This window comes from Hemicordylus capensis, chromosome 13 (genome assembly GCF_027244095.1).
Source record: "Hemicordylus capensis ecotype Gifberg chromosome 13, rHemCap1.1.pri, whole genome shotgun sequence".
In the NCBI taxonomy this organism is placed as follows: domain Eukaryota; kingdom Metazoa; phylum Chordata; class Lepidosauria; order Squamata; family Cordylidae; genus Hemicordylus; species Hemicordylus capensis.
The window spans coordinates 3,219,002-3,237,211 of NC_069669.1; the positions used below are offsets into that span (position 1 = coordinate 3,219,002).

An 18,210-nucleotide genomic window follows, 5' to 3' on the forward strand; every position below is an offset into this window, starting at 1 on the left:
GATTCCAGTGATTAAGTCCTGTAGCAATGAATGCAGCTTGCACGTGAAGGACTTCTATTTATTTATTTGCGTGAACCCCTGTAGAATGTAGGTTATGTTTTAATATTAACCTCTGTGTGTTTTATAAGGTTTTGCATATTATTGTATTTGAGATATTTATCCATTTTTGTGAACAGAGTTTGTTGTGGGTTTTTTAGCCACATTAGTATTACTTTTTATTTGTATTATTGTATTTGAATGAGTTATTTTCTGTTTTTATGGTTATATTATTATTATCTATCTATCTATCGGTGTCGACTCCTGGCAACCACAGAGCCCTGTGGTTGTCTTTGGTAAAATACAGGAGGGGTTTCCCATTGCCATCTCCCGCGCAGTAAGAGATGATGCCTTTCAGCACCTTCCTATATCACTGCTGCCCGATACAGGTGTTTCCCATAGTCTGGGAAACATACCAGCAGGGATTAGACCCGGTAACCTCTTGCTCCCTAGGCAAGTTACTTCCCCGCTGCCCAACATTAAGAACGTAAGAGCAGCCCTGCTGGATCAGGCCGAAGGCCCATCTAGTCCAGCATCCTGTTACACACAGTGGCCCACCAGATGCCTCTGAGAAACCCACAGGCAACATTCTACCACCACACCACATGGGGATAGTGAGAGCAGCCTTCTCCCTCCACAATCGCACCTGCTTCACAAACGCTTATGATCTCAAAGCCAATGTTCTCTCCTTCGCGGTCGCAATCTGTCCAGATCACCAGAGCCTGGCACTGTTGGGCCTCTCGCTCGAGGGTTCGCTGGAATCAGTAACAGGACGGGATGAGAGAGCAGGAAAACAAGCCACCCACATTGCTGCTGACTGTAATCCCTGCCAGTCATGTAGGCAGCAGGAATACAAGCACATTTCTCTAAAAAGGGAAGCAAGGTTGTGCCAAAGATTATCTAGGCTTGGGTCCAAGACTCTGACCTAAGCACCAAATGGCATCCAAAAACAGATGTGAAAGGTGTCAAAGTATGTATAAAGTGTTACTCTTCACATCCAACAGAAGCACATTGTCCAGGCCCAGAAACTGGTGGGTGCTTGCAGCTAGGACGTCTCTTAACCCTTTTTCCTACCCAAACATCAAGGGAATGCAACTCTGAAAGCCCAATTCAACTTGATTAGTTACAAAGACTGCATGTCAAAAGGCAAGGAAGTGGTGTTTGCAGAGAGCAGGAGCCATGCAACTGGTCAATAGCCCTCTTCTTACAAACTTCTCACAGGAACATAAGAACAGCACTGCTGGATCAGGCTCAAGGCCTATCTAGTCCAGCATCCTGTTTCACACAGTGGCCCACCAGATGCCTTTGGGAAGCCCACGGGCAAGAGCTGAGGGCATGCCCTCTCTCCTGCTGTTGCTCCCCTATAGGAAGCTACCATATACTGAGTCAGACATTTAGTCTATCTAGCTCAGTATTGTCTACACTGACTGGCAGCAGCTCTCCAAGGTTTCAGGCAGGGGCCTTTCCCAGCCCTACCTGGAGATGCTGCCAAGGATTGGGGCCTTCTGCATGCAAAGTAAATGCTCTACCACTAAGCTACGGCCAAAGCCCCACCTTGATCACCCATTAGCATTACCCTTTATCCACCACCCATAATCTCCATCTGAGAGACTTTTCTTTAGTGTAACTGAAGTTTTCTTTTTACTAACTTTTTACTAACTAACATTTACTGAAGGAAAACTCACTGCCTATAACATCGTCAGTTAGGCCAGGAAACCTTGTAGCAGTACACACCTTTATGTCCATGTAGTTTTCAGGACAGTATTTCTCAATTTCAGCATCAAAGAGGACAAGTGGGTTGCAGCTATGCCTGGAGAGAGCATCAAAACGCAAGATTTGAGGTAAAGAGGCACCTGATAAAAGCAGGAAGTGAGCAACAAAGTGCTCTCTAGGTTAGGGTTTCTTAACCTTGGGCCCCCAGATGTTGTTGGACTACAACTCCCATCAGCCACAATGGCCATGTCTGGGGGTGATGGGAGTTGTAGTCCAACAACATCTGGGGGCCCAAGGTTAAGAAACCCTGCTCTAGGTTATGAACACTTCTGCCACAACCCAGGTGCTGGTTTCTTATAGCTGTTGCCCTTAGACAGACATTCAAAATCCCATGTGCATGATCTGCTGAAATGCCAGAGATTTGCCAATACAAACCATTTTCGAAACGGCATCTTGAAGTCATGAGTCAGCAAGTGCCCCGAAACAGAAGTCATCACCACAGCTACATTCTGCAAAAGACAGAGTGAGACAGGGTCGCCCCAGTCAAAAACCAAAGGAGCACTTAAAGCCCTCTGCCCATACGCAGCTTCTAAGATAAAGGCCTGCTTCTTCCCCTCGTTCTTGGACGCATCAAAGAATCTGGCTCCCTAAACAAGAACCAGAGAAATTTTCTGGCTCCAGAGACGATTCAATTCCACATAAAGGTAATAAAAATGTCTCCATTGTTCATTATTAAGTAAAGACATGAACAGTGTCTGCACAGAAGCGAGAGGGACCAGTGGCATCTGGGCCACTGTGCGAAACGGGATGCTGGACTAGATAGGCCTTGGGCTTGATCCAGCAGGGCTGTTCTTATGTTCTTATATTAGAGCATATGTTTGTTATTGTTACTATTATTTATATACTACTTTTCTACGGAAAAGGTCTCAAAGTGGTTCACATAGGGGGAAAATCAATCAATCCCTGTGCCCCAAAAGGCTCAGTTTAAACACACACACACGGAACAGCCTCTGGAAGGATGCTGTGCTGGGGATGAATAGGGCCAGTTGCTTTCCTCCTGCTAAACAGAAGAGAACCACTATTTTAGCAGGGGCCTCTTTGACCAGATAGCAAGAGCCTGGGAAGTGCTTCCCATAATCAGGGTTTAAAAACATAAGAAATACTTTGCTGGATTAGGCCAATCAAGTCAATCTTCCATTTCCAAGTGCCTCTGGGAATTTCACAAGCAAGGCAAAAAGGCAACAGCCCCCCTGTTCGTCTACAGCATTTGGCAACTAAAAGTATGCTGCTTCTACACAGGGAAGGCTAGTAGCGGTTATGGCATGAGGATTTGGCTTTAACATCTGCACACTGCCCAGCACAGCCTCTCGTTCCTGTCCTCATCTGATAAGGGAGAGATAAACAACTGCAAAGAACAGTCTGACACATACCTGACCAAACATGTGATACTGGAATTCATAGATCTTGTTGAACTTGGAAATCCCTTCTCTCTAGAATGAAAAGGGAACAAGTCCAGGATAAAGCTGTTCATTCTCAACAAGTCAAGATAGACAGCTAAAGCAATACTTGCCCTGTCAACACATGACTGATATTTAAGAGGAAGGTTAGATCATGCTTCTAATGTAGCAGTATAGGCCCCAATCATGTGTATATTTGTTCATGTCTCCAGCTTTTAAGAACAGACACGACTAATTTCATACAAGCATGCGTTTTGCTGTGTGGCCATGTGCTGAGAAACCTGACAGGCAATCACTTTCCAGTGTAGAGATACGCAATGAAATATATGCCAGCAATCACCAGAGATGTCAATCTGTGCACAAGCTGCATCAGAGTGGTAGCAAGCATGAATTGTTCCTTTCGCTAAGCAGGGCCCTGCCCTGGTTTTCATATGAATGGGATACTATCTGTGAGCACTTAAGATATTCCCCATATAGGGGATGGGGCCACTCTGGGAAGAGCACCTGCATGCTCACATAACGCATAACACATAGGTTCCCTCCCTGGCACCTCCAGATAGGGCTGGGAGAGACTCCTGCCTGCCACCTGGGAGAAGCCGCTGCCAGTCTGTGTAGTCAATACTGAGCTAGAAGGACAAAGGGTATGACTCAGAAGGCAGCTTCCTATGTCAAGTGCTTCCCATACAGGAAGGAAGTGACTTCCTGCGGCCAGCTGTTCAAATATGAACAGATCCGCCTGCCCTGTAGTGAATGTTTCCCATCTTTCAGCAGCACCATACGACCTTCTGATCTAGGGTTGGTGGGGAGGGGAGAGAATTAAGATAATTCAGAGAAGATAAGTTTCTTGGGACAGTTGGATTTTAGCTGAGCTTAAAGATGTAACTGGACATTTGATGATGCATTTTTATTCCAGTGTTACTGTCCTCCCCCAAGCCTTCAGGACAGGGTGGGTTATAATCAAATACATAAATTAGAGTTCTTATTGTGTTCTCTTACCCGCCTCATCCTGCTGTTAGAAAGGATGTCTGCAATCCCCCTGGCAGCATCATTTTTCTCGGCCACACAGAGAACCTTCTGAATGTTTCGGAGCATCATGCCCTCAGCAGCCTGAGAGAAGCGGAGACTCCAGAGCCAGGAAAACAATTTGACCCCTCGGTGAGTGAACAGGTTGGCCTGTAAGATCATCCCAATAACAGGGCCCAATTTCCAGCCTGACAAGACATGGCAGAGTCTCCTTCACAGTGCTGCTTTATATTCCTATCCCTCTGCTTATTACAGTCTTCGTGAAAACAACCGAAATAACAGCAAGAGCTAGTCAAGATAAAACGGCAGTACTGGGAAGAAGCAGCAGCAATTCACACAAGGGTGCAAAACTCCAGGCATTCCACTTTCCACACATTTCCATTTGCTGGGAAAGTGCACAGGATGAGATCTTCTGTAACCACAGGTGATCAAGGCAACCAGGGCCTCCCTTTATGTCAGGCAGATTGTCAATTGACTGCACAGGCACAATTCCTCTTTCAAGTCCAGTCTTTAAAGACGCAACTCCAGGAGCTTCCAAACGTATTCCAAAGGCTCCAATCTTCAGTATCTCCTTTCTCCTATCAGTGGTCCACAACGAGCAGAGATCTATCACCACCTAGTTACTTGCTGACTGCTTTCGGTCACTGCATTGTTACGCTTCCAACTAAAACCATCCTTAGTGTCCAACACAAATGAATTCTGTGTTGTGCCTTGCTCTGTCTATCTAGCTACACCTTTGATTCCCCCCAACTCCTCTACAGCCTCCAGATCCACCTCCGACTTCAAGCCCATCAAGTCTCAGCCACACATAGCCCAAGGGGCCAGCTGCTACCTGGTAATTCCAGAGTGAACAGCCTGCCTTCTACCTTGCTCCCAAATCCATCAACCTCTCTACATAGGCTTCCCATTCATCCACTGACAGCTCGGCCTGAACCCCAAGGCGCCTTTAGCCTTCCCCTCCTACCTAGCCCTCCTACCTTTTCATCCCCTTCCCAAGTCCAGCTTTCTCCCTCAAACTCCACCCCCACCTACCGTGTTTTTCTTGCCTACCCTCAGTTGTCACTTTTCTCTACCTGCTTTCCACCCTTTTATCTTCCCCCCCCCCTTGGGACTCCCGATCTGTGCCTCATCCAGACCAGAAACCCCAACACTTAACCTCTTGCCTGCCTGCCGCCGGCCTGATTTCTCCTCCCTTGGTCCTCACTCAGGGTCCCCTTTTTCCCTTTGGTTCAAGGGCTTCTTCTCCCCACGGGCTGGCGGCGGGGGAGAGCTTCGTTCTACAACCTGGGGGGCTTCCTTTTCCCCACAGGCTTCGGTCCCCCCCTTCCCCCCCACAACTGAGCTCAGCCTCCCTTCTCAGGTTCCTCTAGGCTCTACCTCCTTCGCAAAAAGGCGCCTTCCCGCCCACTGCCGTATTCCGCGCGGCAGTCACTGCCGTAACGCGAGAGGCGAGGAAGAGATTGGCTAGAGCCGTTGTTTACCTATTCTTCTTTGCTTTACGGCTTTGCCGGGGAAGGGAGGAAAGCCCAAGTAGGCGGCGGCGGCGGCGACAGCGGCCCAATTGTGGTGTAGGGGAGGGGACCAAAACTACAGCCCCCAGAATGCTCCGCGGCTGCCACGCGTGTAACCGTCTCCTATTTTTAGAAATGTGTTTTTCGTATTCGTGCTTTGTGGCACAAAGGACGACATGGCGAAGCTGTGTGTGAGGAAAAAGGAGCACACCGGCTTTTAAAAACAACCCCCCCCCAACCAGTCGTGGTTTCCGGGGTCAGGAGGTCACAGCCTCGGAGCGGGTCATGTGACTCCAAGATGGCTGCCAGGCGGCGGCCGTGAGGGGGAAGTGACGGTTCCTGTTGGAGGCGCGGGGCGAAGGAAGGGGACAGACGGCGAAGGGACTCGGGCTGGTCCTAGCGCACACCTGGTTTGAGGAGTAGGGAACGGCAGGCTCGGGAAGGGCTCAGCCTCTCTGGGGACGGGAAGAGGCAGCCGTCCATTCCCCGGGCGGGCGGGCAGGCTGCAGCTCCCCAAGGAGGGCTCTGGAGAGGAGCCTGCGTCCTGGGGGCAGCCAGCTGCTCAAGGGCATTCCGGACTGGGAAGAGGGGCTGGGGCTAGACTCTGATCTCCCCTTCCGCCCCCGCGCAAATGAAGGGGCTTGTCTCCGCTGCCCCACTTGAGGGGAAGGACTGACCCCGTCTCCCTCAGGTGTGAAGAGGAAGTTCCCACCCAGGGAGGAGTGTTACTTGGTGAGGGGCAAGTGGCCCCTAGGCGAAGAGGTCAAGGGAGAGGGTGGGAAGGTCCTAGGGCGAGGAGCCCACAGAGAGCGGTCAGGGGGGCATAGAAGGGGTGAGTGACCCCCACAGAGAGTCCTTGGGGAGGTATAGTAGGATCCTCGGGTGAGAGGTGAGCCCCCCCTACACACACACACAGGCAGAGGTCAAAGGGGAATGCAATAGGGCCTGTCAGGTGAGGGTCAAGTGATTCCCCCCAACAGGTAGGTCAAGTGGTGGTTGTTCACCACCACCACCACCACCACCACCACCACCAATGGATTCTAGCTGAACATTATTGGTCCGTGTTCTCCATGCCCCTTCACTGCCCCCAACTGGAAATATGATCAGCGCCCCAGATGTGGTGGCGTTTACCAAAGAGGAGGAGTATGAAGAGGAGACCTACAACGAGCCAGCCTTGCCCGAGGAATACTCTGTGCCACTCTTCCCTTTCGCCAGCCATGGGGCCAACCCCTGGTCCAAGCTCTCGGGAGCCAAGTTCACACGGGACTTCATCCTTATCTCGGAGTTCTCGGAGCAAGTGGGCCCCCAGCCATTGCTCACTATCCCAGATGATGCCAAAGTTTCCGGCACCTTTGATCTCAACTATTTTTCTCTCCGCATCATGTCAGTGGATTATCAAGCCTCCTTTGTGGGGCACCCCCCTGGATGCCCTTACCCAAAGTTGAACTTTGTGGAGGATTCTAAAGTTGTCCTGGGCGATTCCAAGGAAGGAGCTTTTGCTTATGTGCACCACCTGACACTCTACGATCTCGAAGCAAGAGGTTTTGTCAGGCCTTTCTGCATGGCCTATATTTCTGCTGATGAACACAAAATCATGCAGATGTTTCAAGAGCTCTCCACGGAATTTTCTAAGGCTTCAGAATGCTTAAAGACTGGCAATCGGAAAGCCTTTGCAAGTGAACTGGAAAAAAAATTGAAAGATCTTGATTACACCAGAACTGTTTTGCACAATGAGACTGAGATCCAGAAGAAAAACAACGAGAAAGGCTTCTACACCACTCAAGCTATTGAGAAAGCAAATGAACTGGCCAGTGTTGAAAAATCTATTATAGAGCATCAAGATCTTTTAAAACAGATCAGATCATATCCTTACAGTAAGCTGAAAGATTCTGATTTTCATCATTATGAGCCAGAGTGTGCAATAGAACAAGACAATAACTCAGAACAAGGATGTACTACCTCGAAATCTGATGAGCCCAGTGAAATGCACCTTTATCCTCAACAGCCCTCTTATATCCCGAAGCTGATCAAGGCAAAGTCTGCCAAATGCTTTGACAAGAAACTCAAAACTCTTCAGGAATTGTGCAATGAATATTTTTTCACTCAGACTCTAGACCAATTGCATCAAATTGAGAAAATGTTCAGAGGTGATGTTTGCTACCTCTTGATTAACCAGATCAGTAGAGCCCTTTTAAAGCAACAAACTATTACCAACTTCCTTTTTGAAGATATATTCCTTCTTGATGAAAAACCGCTGAACAAGCAGTTCAATGGCTACCAGGGACTTAATCTAGACACCCCCCATGCCAAGTGTTTGGAAGTCAGTCCTGTTCCTAAAATGTTGGTCAACTTGGGATCTTACAAATCCAGTGTTGAGTCTGTGCCTATTAAGATGGATCAGGAGATTGAAGACACTCGAGAGACAGAATTTTCTGAACCGATTACTTTCAACTATCAAGACAATCTTGAATATCTTGATGCAGAGCTTAAAGGAAGTGTCAGTAGCGGTGAAAGCATTGAAGTTTTGGGAACGGAGAAGTCCGCAGCTGCCCTGCCTCCACCTGAGAGCCAGGCAAATTTGCCACCAGCCCACTGTAGCCCACAAGTGGTGAGGAACAAAGCAGTCAGCAAGCGGACTATCAGTGAGGACAGCATCGAGGTCCTCAGCACGTGTCCCTCGGAAGCGCTGATTCCTGATGACTTTAAAGCAAGCTACCCAAGTGCCATTAACGAAGAACCTTATGCAGATGAAGATGATGAAAGTCTTCACTTTAGCCATGGTTTAAATCTGGGCAACACTGAAGAGATGGAAGGCAATCCTGAAACTGAAAATCTTCTCCCTGTGGACTCTGCCTGTTGCACTGGAAAAGAGAGTCCAAACTTCCTAGAGCCTAACGTGATCCCCAGACATTGTGATGATGATGGAGTGGTCCGTATCCCACCCCAGCCATACCGGCAGGTGGATCAGGAGTTTCATAGTTTTACAGACTATTCTTCCCATGATGGGGTCTTGGGCGGCCTCCTCACCTATGAGCTTGATCCACATTATCTCACAAGCAGCAGGGACACCAGTAAGATGATCCTGGATAAATGTTCAGACTCCACAAGCTACATGAGCAGCACAGCTTCCACAAGCTCAGACCGGACTTCTTCTCCTGCTCCTCTGGTGGGTCAGTTTGGGGAAAAGCACAAGAAGAAGGCAGGGCAGAACGCCTTGCGGTTCATCAGGCAGTATCCCTTTGCTCACCCGACCATCTATTCTCTGCTGAGTGGGAGGACATTGATAGTGCTGGGGGAAGACAAGGCCATCGTGGAGAAGCTCATCACAGCCCTCTCCATATTTGTTCCAAACTGTGGAGCATATGCCAAACCTGTGAAGCACTGGGCCACGTCTCCTTTGCACATCACGGACTTTCAGAAGTGGAAACTGATTGGATTGCAAAGGTAAAAAACTAACCCACCCCAGATCTCCACCTTCTGCTAATAGTCCATTTTGTTTGGGAATAGGGCCACAGCTCAGTGGTGGAGCATCTGTTCTGTATGCAGAAGGTCCCAGGTTCACTCCCTGGCCGCATCTCCAGGTAGGGCTGGGAAAGACTCCTGGGAAAGCGAGCCACCCAAAGAATAATTGTCATGGGGTAGCCAGCAAATAAAGGTATTGATTTTAGATGGGTGACTGCATGTGAGGGCTGCCTGCTGAGGGCTGCCTGCCCATCTTTAGGGGATGGGGCCGTGACCCAGTGGCCGAGCTTCTGCTTTGCATGCAGAAGGTCCCAGCTCCAATCCCTGAGTAGGGATGTGCACTTTTACGGGCCTCCAAACAGGTCTGAACATCGGGTGGTTCGAAGGTGGGTGGGGGGATAACTTTAAGGGTGAGGGAGGGTGCACTTCCCCCTCCCTCCGCTTTCCCACTGCTGGAAGTACCTGGTGTGTGTGCACATGCCAGGCACGGGCGCGCACACATTCTTCCTGGTACTTCCAGCCAAAGAGGGAAGGAGGCCGCAGGGAGGGTGTGCTGCCGCCTCGACGGAGCCTTTACTAATGGAGCTCTGGCGGGGGTGGGGGGTAAGTGCACCCTCTCCCGCCCTTAAAGTTATCCCCCCCCCTTCGAATTTCTCCCGCCCAGTTCTGTGCACATCCCTATCAGTGTTTCCTCTAAGGTGTGCACACTCACAAGTTTTTTTTAATGTCCGCTCAGTTAATTTTAGATCCCGCTCAGGTTGACTCAAGAAGGCCCCATTCTGAACACACGTGCGCAGATACTGTCTTGATACTGCCACTCAGAACAAAATTCATTCTGCACACAGATGGAAAAAATTAGAGAAAACACTGATCCCTGTCCCTGACAGCACCTCCAGGTGGGGCTGGAAAAGACTCTTTCCTGAAATCTCGGAGAGCTGCTGCCAGTCAGTGTACACGATCCTGAGCTAGATGGACCAGTGTTCTGGCTTGGCATAAGACAGCTTCCTATGTTCCTAACCTCTGATCCATACAAAGCCGCATCTATCTAACTTTGGTCCCCACCACTCTAGCACAGAGAGAATCCTTGGCTGATTTCCCCTTGACCCAAGAGGTAAACTTGTGTGCCGTTTCACTTTCCATTTGCGCTGCTGTGGAGCTGTGCTTCTTAGAGCCCTCCACCCACCTAAAGGTTAGAGTTAAGGGCCCGCTAGCAGAGGTCACTGTGATTGACATGCCGATTTCTCTCTTCCAGTATAGCAGGTGAATGCCTTTGGAGGTGGAGCAAGTTTTTATCTAGATCAGGCCTGCTCAACCTAGAGCCCCCACCCCCCGCTGTTTTTGGACTACAACTCCCATAATCTTCAGCTATAGCCGCCAATAGCCAGAGATTTTGGGAGTTGCAGGCCAACATCTGCAGGAGGGCTGAAGTTGAGCAGCCCTGATCTAGATGCTATTTCAGGGGGTGGGGGTGAGACTCAAACCAGGAACTCCCTAGCGTGGAGCTTCCACTCTTGCCACCCCACTGGCTCTTGGCATCCAGTTTGCATCTCTGTCCTGGTGCTCATTGCTGCCACACCTTTGCATGCATCTCCCCTTTCTTTTCCAGAGCCTCTTCTCCAGCCGGGGTCAGCGTGATGCACTCTCTCAGCCGATACAGCCGGTACATCAGTATCCTGGATGCTGACAGCAAGACGCTCCGCTGCCCTCATTACAGAGGGACCCTGGTTCCCCGGCTGGCTGACCACCGCACCCAGATCAAGCGGGGAAGCACCTACTCTATGCACGTCCAGACTGTCCTGACCCAGCTGTGCTCCAAGGCCTTCCTGTACACCTTCTGTCACCACCTGCACCTTCCCATCAAAGAGGGAGAGACAGAGGAGTCCGTGGCATCTCGGCGGCTGAACTTCCTGAAAACCCAGCTGGGCCTGGCAAACGAGGATAGCAGAGTGGTGCAGTATCTGGCCGAGCTGCTGAAACTCCAATACGTTCAGGATCCCATCCGGGGGGTCAGCCCAGTCCTCAGGTTTGATTACACGCCCAGCTCTTTGTACAAAATTTAGCCGCCTCCAGCTTGCCCTGTCGCTTCCTCTCACACAACGATCGTCTGTCCTCACCTGTGGCTCTTCACGGACCCACACAGTGCCATTGTCACTGAGGTCTTTTGGGTGGATCGGAGAACAGCATGTAGCTCAGCCAAACTCATTAAAAGGAGACTGCTGAAATACCGGCCACACCTCTTTGGAAAAGGGAGACTGCCCACTTCTAAATCGCTTTTGGAAGGAGCCATTCGGTCTCGGATCGGGGGGCGGGGGGAGAATGGGGAGCGGCATCTTTGCAGTGTGTTGGCGGGTATATGGAAGGGGAAGTTGGCTTGGTACGTGGACAGTGCTGTGGGGGTGTGGGGAGGGGTGCGTAGTGGCACAGGGAACAGGGTTCCCTCTAACGGGAATTCCCAGTTGTTGACTACAACTCCCATAATCCCCAGCCAGAGGCCATTGCAGCTAGGGATGCTGGGAGGTGGAGTCAGCAACATCTGGGAATCCCCGTTAGCGGGAACACTGACCGGGAGGGCCCATGTTCATTTTTTTTATTTGAATGGAAATAAGCCACAGAAACATCTGCGTAGCAAACCTGGCCTTTCCTAGATCATTTTGGGTGATCATAGAAAGTGGAGATTACCTTTTAAAACAAAGCAGGGAAAAGGCCGGCTGCCCAAGTACCACAGGAGACAGATATTGATCCGCTGATGTGATCATTTTGCAGGGTGGGCGGGCATTGCAATGACTGCTGGAATTGAGCACCCCTGGGAAGTGGGGGCGGGGAACCGGAAGAGAATTCCACAAGGCATTTCCTGGCGCTCCAGATCAAAGCGGGAAGGAAGGCTTGGCAGGGTGTTGGAAAGCCAAAAAGGTGTGAATGTTGAGAGTAGGGGTGGGAAGGGTGTGAGAGTGAGAGTGCCCGGTGAGGGAGAGGCAGCGTCTCAAAGGGCCGCAGCATCGCCCTCTTAGCACTCAGGTGTCCTTGGGAACGAATGTACTGGATTCGACCACCTTTCTCCCTGCCCCTTGTGTGCTGCTTTGTCGCAGCTGGGCTTGGTTTGCCACTCACATCACAGCCAGCCCCCCAGGACCCACACTGGCGCACACTGCTTCCAACTCTGCCCCGCTGCTCCGTGTTTGTTTGTTTCAAATGTTAAGCCTTGCAACAATTTTACTACCTCTACCATAGCGGCACTGTGAGTTATGCAGCTCACTGTCCATTGGGTGTGGAGGACTTTCAGTTCCAAAACTCCTCCCAAGTTGCAAACCGGCTGAAAGCTGTCAATTTAGTCTTTACGGACTCGTCAAATGTTGGGTGATGCCCGCAGGATTTGTGCTCATCTTTCGTTTTGCCTGTGAACGCGGGAGATCTCCAATGAGGCTACATCGCATTTTGGCTGCAGATCAGCCAAGAACAGGGGCTTATTCAAAGGGGACAGCTGGTTGTAGTAACCTTTAAAGGGTAGAGGAATGCCTTACTGAAAATATCCTCCTTGGTTTTATTTCCCTTTTTAAAGGTTTTATTTCTGTTTTCAGTGTCGGGAGGCTGGTGGCAGAAGCAGAATCAAATATTTTAGAAGAGTAACTGAACTGTATATGTATTTTAAAACCTCTGTTTGATGTAACTCTGCGAGACAAAAGTTCTGGAACTGAATGTAAACGTTTCTGATGTCCCAGAGGAAGCGTCAAGGCCAAGTGTAAAGCTTAGTGTTTTAAGAGTTCTGGGAAACTTGATGCAAATGCTGCACTACTGTAAAGAAAAAGAAAAAAGCAGGGGGGAAACCCCCATCCCATTTGAAAGGGAGACTCCTTGTTTATATGCTGCACTTTTGAGTTCTTTAAGTAAAGAGAGTATTTTGTTGAGGTTACCCCCAAGAAGACTGCTTACCAAGTGAGAGCAAATGGCAGGGTTTTGAATAAGTGGTGGGAGGGAACCTCAGCCCTTCTGACATTGTCAGACCTACAGTGGAGTCACAATGTGGGGCGGGGCCTCCCCCCCCCCTGGCAAAGCAGGCAGGCACGGTTTGCAGCTTTTCAGGCCGCACTGCATTGCTTCCTGCCTTTTCCATTCAAACACCTGGATTGGGAGCAGCCCACATGTTTTACTAGCAAGGGTACCAAACCAGATGATCCCCACGCTTGCTAATGAGAGCTTGTAAATAAAGTCTCCTGTATTTTCTGCTGGAAAATACAGAAGCCAGGGTGCAAATAGCTTCTTGGCATTTCATCTCTCCCTCTCTCTCTGTTACGTCAGGACTTTGCAGGATTGCTCATATCCAGGATTTAGAATAGCCTTCCTTGGTTTATCTCATTTGAAAGACAGTGCTTATGAAACTGGACATGACGGAGAGCACAAACCTACTGCCCGAATGACACCCTGGCGTCCATTTCTCCCTCTATAATTTCTAGGTATGTTCATCTGTATCGGGATGACATCTGGTTGGCAGCCAGCACTGGGGGTGAAGAGTTTGATGCCATCTTTTGACAAATACCACTAGAAACTGGAGGGGATCAAGGGGAGTGCCAGAGATTGGGGTTCTGTGGCAGCCCCGTGCCATCTGCAGTGTCCAGTACCACTCCAAGAAGCCCCTTGTTCTGGTTATACTGGCTTCCAATATGCCTGCTCTACTCAGTGGGCTCTTTCTCTTTGTCATCTTACCTGAATTTCTCAGTATTTCCTCCTTTGATAGCAGCAGGGACTGGGGGAGGCAGCACATTTTTATGCCTCTTAAGGATGAGGAAGAGGGGCCTGCAGTAGAGAAGTAGCTTTCTTTCTTTCTTTTTTTGCTTCCCTAATGGAGCCAAGCCTACTTGTTTGGGATGGAGAAGGTTGTGCTTATAAAGCCAGCCATTAGCTGTTTCTCCAAAACCAGACACTGACACTTGTATGTGGAGCTACTGTTGATGCTGTAGCATCTAGAGCAGGGACAGGTAGCCTTCACGCTCCAGCTGTTGTTGAACTACAACTCCCATTATCCCTAGCCTCAAATTATTATGGCTGTGAATGATGGGAGTTGTACAACAACAGCTGGAGAGCCAAGGTCCCTGCTCTAGAGAAAACCTTGTAAGGTTATCTAGACAGCCAGTATTGGGGTCTCCATACCCCATTCCCAGATTTTTGTTCTGCCTTACCTGCACAATGCCTTTTGTACACATGTTGTATCCACAGCTGGCTAATACCTGTTCAAAGCTTGCACTATTATCAGAAATCTAGGAGGAATCCCCAAAAGAAGAGGTCTCCAGGGGTGGATCCTAGGTGGTCTTGCCTACACTAGACCATGCTATGCATTTCAGCCCATATTTTCAACCTCCTTGCTTGGGTTTCTCTATCTATTCTTTGCAGGTGCAGAATGGTTTATTACATTTGCATTTATCACTAAAATGTGCCAATGTGGTTTGTGAATAGGACTGGTTCCTTGAGGGACCCATAAGTGCAAGACTCTGGAAACAGTCCTGGCAGCTCGCATGCACTACTGACCCTTGAAGGCAGGCATTCTCAAGCACAGGCGTTCTCAAGCTTGGGTCCCCACATGTTGAACTAGAACTCCTATCTTCCCCAGTCAGTGGCTTTCAGCCATTTTTCAGGCTTTCTGTGGACCCAAGCTTGAGGACTCTTGCCTTCAAGGATGCCTGGGTCTAGGTGCAAGGACAGGTGATGGGTGCCATCCTGTTAGCAAGGAGGTGTCCTTAGCCCAATACATTGCTGAGCCTTGTAAGTATAGAAACAACCCATCCTCTGAAAACCACCACGGTGGGTGTTCCTTTCTTCCTCCTCTTGACTCCCTGACCATCCCACCTAGGCTGCATTTGACACAGTGGTCTGGCTTCCTAGCTTTGTATTCTGGATTTTAATACAATGGTGCTCTTTTGCACACACTTAAAACTGAAAAACTGAACCCACCAAATGTCCTTCAAGGACTGTGAGATTAGGCAAAACTCCCTCGTGCCCTCTGGCATCTTGTTTTTGGACACTGCATTGATATGTGGAATAAAGCAAGTTCATCTTGTGCTTTCAGGGCCCCACAATTCAGCCATGAGTCCGGTATAGACATAAGTGCTGTCGATCTAAATCAGGGTTAGCAGTTCCATAACATCCTACAGGTTCACAAGCTCCCTTCCCTCATCAGTGTTAACCATGGTGAAGAATTACACCTGCACCAAGGTTAACATTAACCATGGTTACCTCCTAGCCAGACTTTGCAGACCAGCTTCAAACCCTGGTTACAAGCCAACCATGACTAGTATGAAGTTTAATGTGGACTTCATGCTACAACATGGGGCAATTTGCATGGGATAGAAGAGGCGGCAGCAGGATGTGCCTATAAGGAGTTCCCAATCTCTAATCATGGTTTGTAGTGTGCCAAAGGCAGCAGGCATAGTTAAGAGAGAAGCTTAATCTAGCTCTTGCATCATGAAGTGACCTGCACCGTTCTGCCTCATTAATCTGGTAAATGTTCATATAGGTTGTCCCAAGAATGAACCATTGGGTGCAGATCAACATGCTACAACTGGAAATGCAGGGACTCTAGCATAATTTGCACTTGGAGATTTTTGAATGGGAGGTTGCTTTCCCGGACAAACCATGGTACTCCAGGAGCTGACACACCTGCAGTCATATCTAGGAATGCATAAGCCCACGGCCCTGCTAGTTGCTTCTTGCTCTCCTAGGCCACAGCCTTCTCAGCCCCTCCTTTTCTCCCTCCCTCTCTCTGGACTTGGGTGGGCTGGCAGCTGTCTAGAAGCCTCTGTCTCTTTCCCCCATTCCCAAATTCTCACCCTTCCACGACGTCTCTCATTGCTGCATGTTAAGTTTCTTGTCCGTACCTGTGTGTACACAACACTTTTGTGTAGGCAGTAGTTGGGGGGGCGGGGGAATATTAAATGGGATTGTCTTCACAGACAAAATCCATGCAGCATGCCTTCCATGTGTTTGTGCTGTTAAGGTGCGTACTGCACAAGATCTTAAAATAACATACCCAATGACTACAATGAAAAATGTACATTTAAAAAAATTATTTATTTGGGCTCAAATATTTTTTGAAATACAAAAAGGAAAAAAAATATTGGTTGTATTTTTTAAAGCTTATATAACCATTGGCATATATTGTGGTTAAATTCTTAACTTTATTGTGCTTAGTAAAAAGTGTCCTGACTATACTTCTGGGCTCATATGTCTGATGAAAAGTGTGCATGTGTAATAACTGGAGAAGGAGGCGAACTGCAGACTTTACTGCAGGGCGGGAGACTCGCCCCACTGTACTTTGGATTAAGAGACAGAATTTTGTCTTGCTATGGTGGATCTGCACTTATAAGCATGGCTTCAGAGATGGTTGGATGAAATTCACTAATGTGGTACGACTGTAAGCAAATCACGTTAGTCCCTATCCCACAGAGAAGGACTATGGGGAACAACAGTTGCTATTGAAACTAAAGTTATTCCCCTTTTAAGAGTGTTTCTTCCCTTTCCACAGCCCCTCCCTGTCTAATCCTCAGCCATCTAAGCTAGTGACCGTCACCTGATCTGTATGGCAGTGAGTTATGTAGGTTAAAGATGCATTGTGTAAAAAGAGCGAGGAAAGCTTTCTGTCCACCTTCTCCACATCTGAAACACTGTTCCCTCTAAGGTGTGCACATGCTCACAAGCTTTTTGATGTCCACTCAGTTAGTTTTCGATCCTGCCCAGGTTGAATCCAGAAGGCCCCATTCTAAATACACATATGTACACACACTGCCTCGATACTGCCACCCAGAACAAAACTCATTCTGTGCACACATGAAAAATGAGAGGGAACGCTGATCTGAAAGCTCTTTGGCTGCCCCAACAAAGCAGCATCAGAACGATCAATGTTCCGTGTCGATTGCCTCCTGCTTCTCCTTAGAAAGTTCTACTTTCTGCAGAGGGCCAGTTTCCATATGAAAAATCAAAACCTGCAGACAGAAGTGCAGCCCAGCCCTAAGGACGACTTTAGTGTGCATTTTTCCAGTCAGTCTAAGGGGAGCTGAAGTCTCATTTTATTATTTGCACAGTGTTCTCCACAGCTGCCTCCCTAGCTTTTTATGCTCAAATCTCACTGCACCCTGGCCTGGAGTTTCAACACACAGTGTTCGTATGGCCTGTCTCCATGAGGATCTTTGCAACACTGCCAACGGTATATTTTGAGATGTCCTTTAAGTGCTCTTTAACTACCCCACCAAGGGTGGGTTCTAATATTCTTGGGATGTGTCAGTTTCCTTCTTCAGTCCCTGCAGCTTGTAAAAAAGGGAAAGAGATTGATAAAAAGCAGGTTTTTAAAACCAGCTCCTGCTTGTAGGTACAGGAACAGCAAAAAAATGGGGATGGGTTTAATTCCTCCTGAATCCAATATCCATGAGGGCAACTTGACAAGACAACAGAAGCATCAAAGCAGTTGGGAAGGAACCGCCATCCCAGAGATGGGTTTCCATGCCATTCTCCTGGGGCGGGGTGTGCTGCAAGGTCGCTTTAAAGAACAGGTAAACCGGGGATTGGGAAGGAATCCGCAAAGACCTCCACCTCCTCCTTGAGGGACTTCAGCGCTGCTTGGTATTTCTCATCAGACACCAGCTTCTCCTTAAACTCCCTCAGGGTTGCTTTGGGGCTCATGTCATGCTGAACCTGCAAGGTGAGTTCTATACCTGTATGGGGCAATACAGACAACCCAGATTAAGTTGGCATACTTATTATACCAAAGCCTCAGCAGAGCCAACTTTTCAAGGCAGGGAAGAGTTAAATAATGAAAAGGTGCCATCTCTCTAACAAGGGCTCTCGATAGTCCAGTGCCAGCATTTTGTCTTCTGCACCACTGGAGCCGTTTCCTCGGCAAGCCTGGCAGACTGAGCTCAGTGCTTTAAGTGGGTCATTAGGCCACTGTGGCTGGGGATGATGGGAGTTGTAGTCCAACACCACCTGGGCACCAAGCTTAGGAGTCCCTCTTCAACAGCCACACCACA

The 18,210-nt window shown here is 48.8% G+C and overlaps 3 protein-coding genes across 5 annotated transcripts in view; 1 reads left to right on the forward strand and 2 right to left on the reverse strand.

Annotated features, from left to right (window-relative positions):
• TOP3A (DNA topoisomerase III alpha) overlaps nt 1–5,969 on the reverse strand; it is a 20,059-nt gene extending 14,090 nt beyond the window's left edge. The window contains exons 1-5 of one of the 2 annotated variants that reach the window (XM_053276244.1): nt 4,203–5,969; nt 3,180–3,239; nt 2,185–2,258; nt 1,771–1,846; nt 683–791 (exon numbers count right to left, since the gene is read on the reverse strand). In XM_053276244.1, coding sequence (XP_053132219.1) covers nt 683–791; nt 1,771–1,846; nt 2,185–2,258; nt 3,180–3,239; nt 4,203–4,391 — 508 coding nt within the window. In that variant the 5' untranslated portion in view covers nt 4,392–5,969. The remainder of the gene's footprint in view (nt 1–682; nt 792–1,770; nt 1,847–2,184; nt 2,259–3,179; nt 3,240–4,202) is intronic. The other variant, XM_053276243.1, reaches the window with a different exon arrangement.
• On the forward strand, nt 5,744–16,398 carry SMCR8 (SMCR8-C9orf72 complex subunit). The gene is made up of 2 exons (XM_053276245.1): nt 5,744–9,184; nt 10,809–16,398. Exons 1-2 carry the CDS (start codon nt 6,840–6,842, stop codon nt 11,260–11,262), a joined length of 2,799 nt encoding a protein of 932 aa, XP_053132220.1. The 5' UTR covers nt 5,744–6,839; the 3' UTR covers nt 11,263–16,398.
• The window catches only part of SHMT1 (serine hydroxymethyltransferase 1), a 22,325-nt gene continuing 20,354 nt past the window's right edge, over nt 16,240–18,210 (reverse strand). For both annotated transcript variants that reach the window (XM_053276246.1, XM_053276247.1), the window contains exon 13: nt 16,240–17,895. In XM_053276246.1, the coding sequence (XP_053132221.1) occupies nt 17,723–17,895 (173 nt within the window). In that variant the 3' untranslated portion in view covers nt 16,240–17,722. The remainder of the gene's footprint in view (nt 17,896–18,210) is intronic.

What these genes read in the sequence shown, in the direction of transcription:
- SMCR8 (XM_053276245.1), top strand. Translation starts at nt 6,840, where the DNA reads ATGATCAGCGCCCCAGATGTGGTGGCGTTTACCAAAGAGGAGGAGTAT. An exon ending in AAACTGATTGGATTGCAAAG is followed by an intron (nt 9,185 to 10,808) that starts GTAAAAAACTAA and finishes TTTCTTTTCCAG; the next exon opens with AGCCTCTTCTCCAGCCGGGG.